Source organism: Cyprinodon variegatus, unplaced genomic scaffold (genome assembly GCF_000732505.1).
Source record: "Cyprinodon variegatus isolate N-32 unplaced genomic scaffold, C_variegatus-1.0 Scaffold994, whole genome shotgun sequence".
Classification (NCBI taxonomy): Eukaryota; Metazoa; Chordata; class Actinopteri; order Cyprinodontiformes; family Cyprinodontidae; genus Cyprinodon; species Cyprinodon variegatus.
In genome coordinates this window covers 201,968-203,741 of record NW_015151447.1, presented here as the reverse complement: position 1 = coordinate 203,741, position 1,774 = coordinate 201,968, and the positions used below count along the sequence as shown (strand labels likewise).

The 1,774-nt window shown below is 43.5% G+C and overlaps 1 protein-coding gene across 1 annotated transcript in view; it reads left to right on the top strand.

The window, feature by feature from the left end:
- incenp (inner centromere protein) overlaps positions 1–1,732 on the top strand; it is a 19,151-nt gene extending 17,419 nt beyond the window's left edge. Inside the window, exons 18-21 of the mRNA XM_015399203.1 lie at positions 777–815; positions 933–992; positions 1,087–1,264; positions 1,716–1,732. Of these exons, the coding sequence (XP_015254689.1) occupies positions 777–815; positions 933–992; positions 1,087–1,264; positions 1,716–1,732 (294 nt within the window). The remainder of the gene's footprint in view (positions 1–776; positions 816–932; positions 993–1,086; positions 1,265–1,715) is intronic.
- The last annotated feature ends 42 nt before the right edge of the window (positions 1,733–1,774 follow it).

Genomic DNA, 1,774 nt, shown 5'->3' with positions numbered 1-1,774 from the left:
AAAAACACATTGATGAATTATTTTTAGTGGTAAAATTTCTAATTATTTATGTCCTAACAGCCGAGGCTGGAGACAGCTGCCCTTCTTAAAACCACAAAAATGTTTCCTCTTTGCTTCCTGCGACTTTTTGCCCTTAGTTCTCTAGAAAAGCTTTTTTTTTTTTTTTTTTTCCCTCCATGCTGTTTTATAAAAGGCCACTAGCTGCTAATTTCTCCTTTAAACCCAAGTTAAGTTTATTTTGTGCTTAATTTGTGCTTGATGCGTCTGCGCGGCCAAATGACCTCATTTTGGGCGCGGGGGTTCCTAAATGACGTAGTTTCTGCGCAGAGCTCCAGGATTAAGTAACGATGTGGACGGATCTGCGGGGAAAACATGGCGAGCGAGCAGCAGCTCCTGCGAGATTTGTCCATGACCACCTTACGACGGTCGACTGAATTTCAAACTTGTTTGATTTTCTCCCGACCTTACGATTCCTTATGGGGGGGGGTGGTCGTTAGAGGCTGATCGCCCCTCGTTAGCCCCTGTACAGCTACACCACGCACCATCAGGCTGGAAGTCGGCCAGATCGAAAAATTCTCACACGACTGGAGAATCGGCCCAAAGAGAGCAAAAATCGTCGTGTACGCCCGGCTTCAGGGAACATGGTGTTAGAAGCAGTACTATAGCAGCAGCAGTGAACGCCTGCTGAATACTCAAACTGTAAACTTACCGTCTGTTGTTGAAAGTGAAATCCTTAAATTTAACTGACTGTTTCTCTCTTATCTGGTCTGTTAAAGCATTCTACAGACATGCTGAATAAAACAGTTGATATCGAGGTAAGCATTGCAGTCAGAGATCATTTCATCCAGTAAACTTTTTCTAAATGGATTGTGATGTTTTGGTGTCAGTCATTCTGTCCTAATAAGCTGTGTTAATGTTTTTATTTCTCCCAGCGCTCAGTAATGCAGACACCTGTAGGAAAAGGTGCTCTAAACGTTACCGTGGACATACAGGTACCTTCTCTTCCCCTTTATTTATTTATTAAACCAAAACGGTTTTATTTTTCCTCACGGAGCCTCGTTGTGTGCCTTCTTTCCCCCCCTGCAGGAATCGTCCCCTCAGACATACGCCATCACCCCCAGTGGTGGAAATAAGCCCTTGGTTTTATCAAAGAACCCAGATGATTATGGGATGGACCAGAACAGCGATGATTCAACAGACGACGAATCGGCCCCAAGAAAACCAATTCCCTCCTGGGCCCAAGGTGCGTATTACCAGTTTGGATGTTTAGATTTTAGGTTCATTCCAAAAAAGTTAAGAAAAATAATCCACTGGACTTTGTTTCCAAGTCTGAAGACGTTTCTCTTCCATCCAGGAAGCTTTTTCAGTTCAATAAAGCTTCATTTTGAAATGAAAAACGTCTTCAGACTTAGAAACAAAGTCCAGTGGATTGATTTTTCCTTTTTGGAACGACTCTGACTTGGATGACTGAGGCTGTTTCTCAATTCTATAGAACCCAAGTACGGACTCGTGTTCTTCCCGAGTCTATTCCTGAGAAGAACCCAGGAAAGTCTGGACTCGGGGAGAACAGGAGAACGCAGAATAAATCTGGGTCAACTGGAACAGAAGCGTACTGATGACATCACCACATTCAAAGCTCATCTGGAGCTGCTTTTCACTTCCTGTTATTAATAGTCTCTAGGTCAGAGGTCATGGATTATCGGACCGCGGTGCAGATCCGGACCCGACCTGATTTAAAACATTTATAAATTACCGACGGCAGTGTCTAAACTTA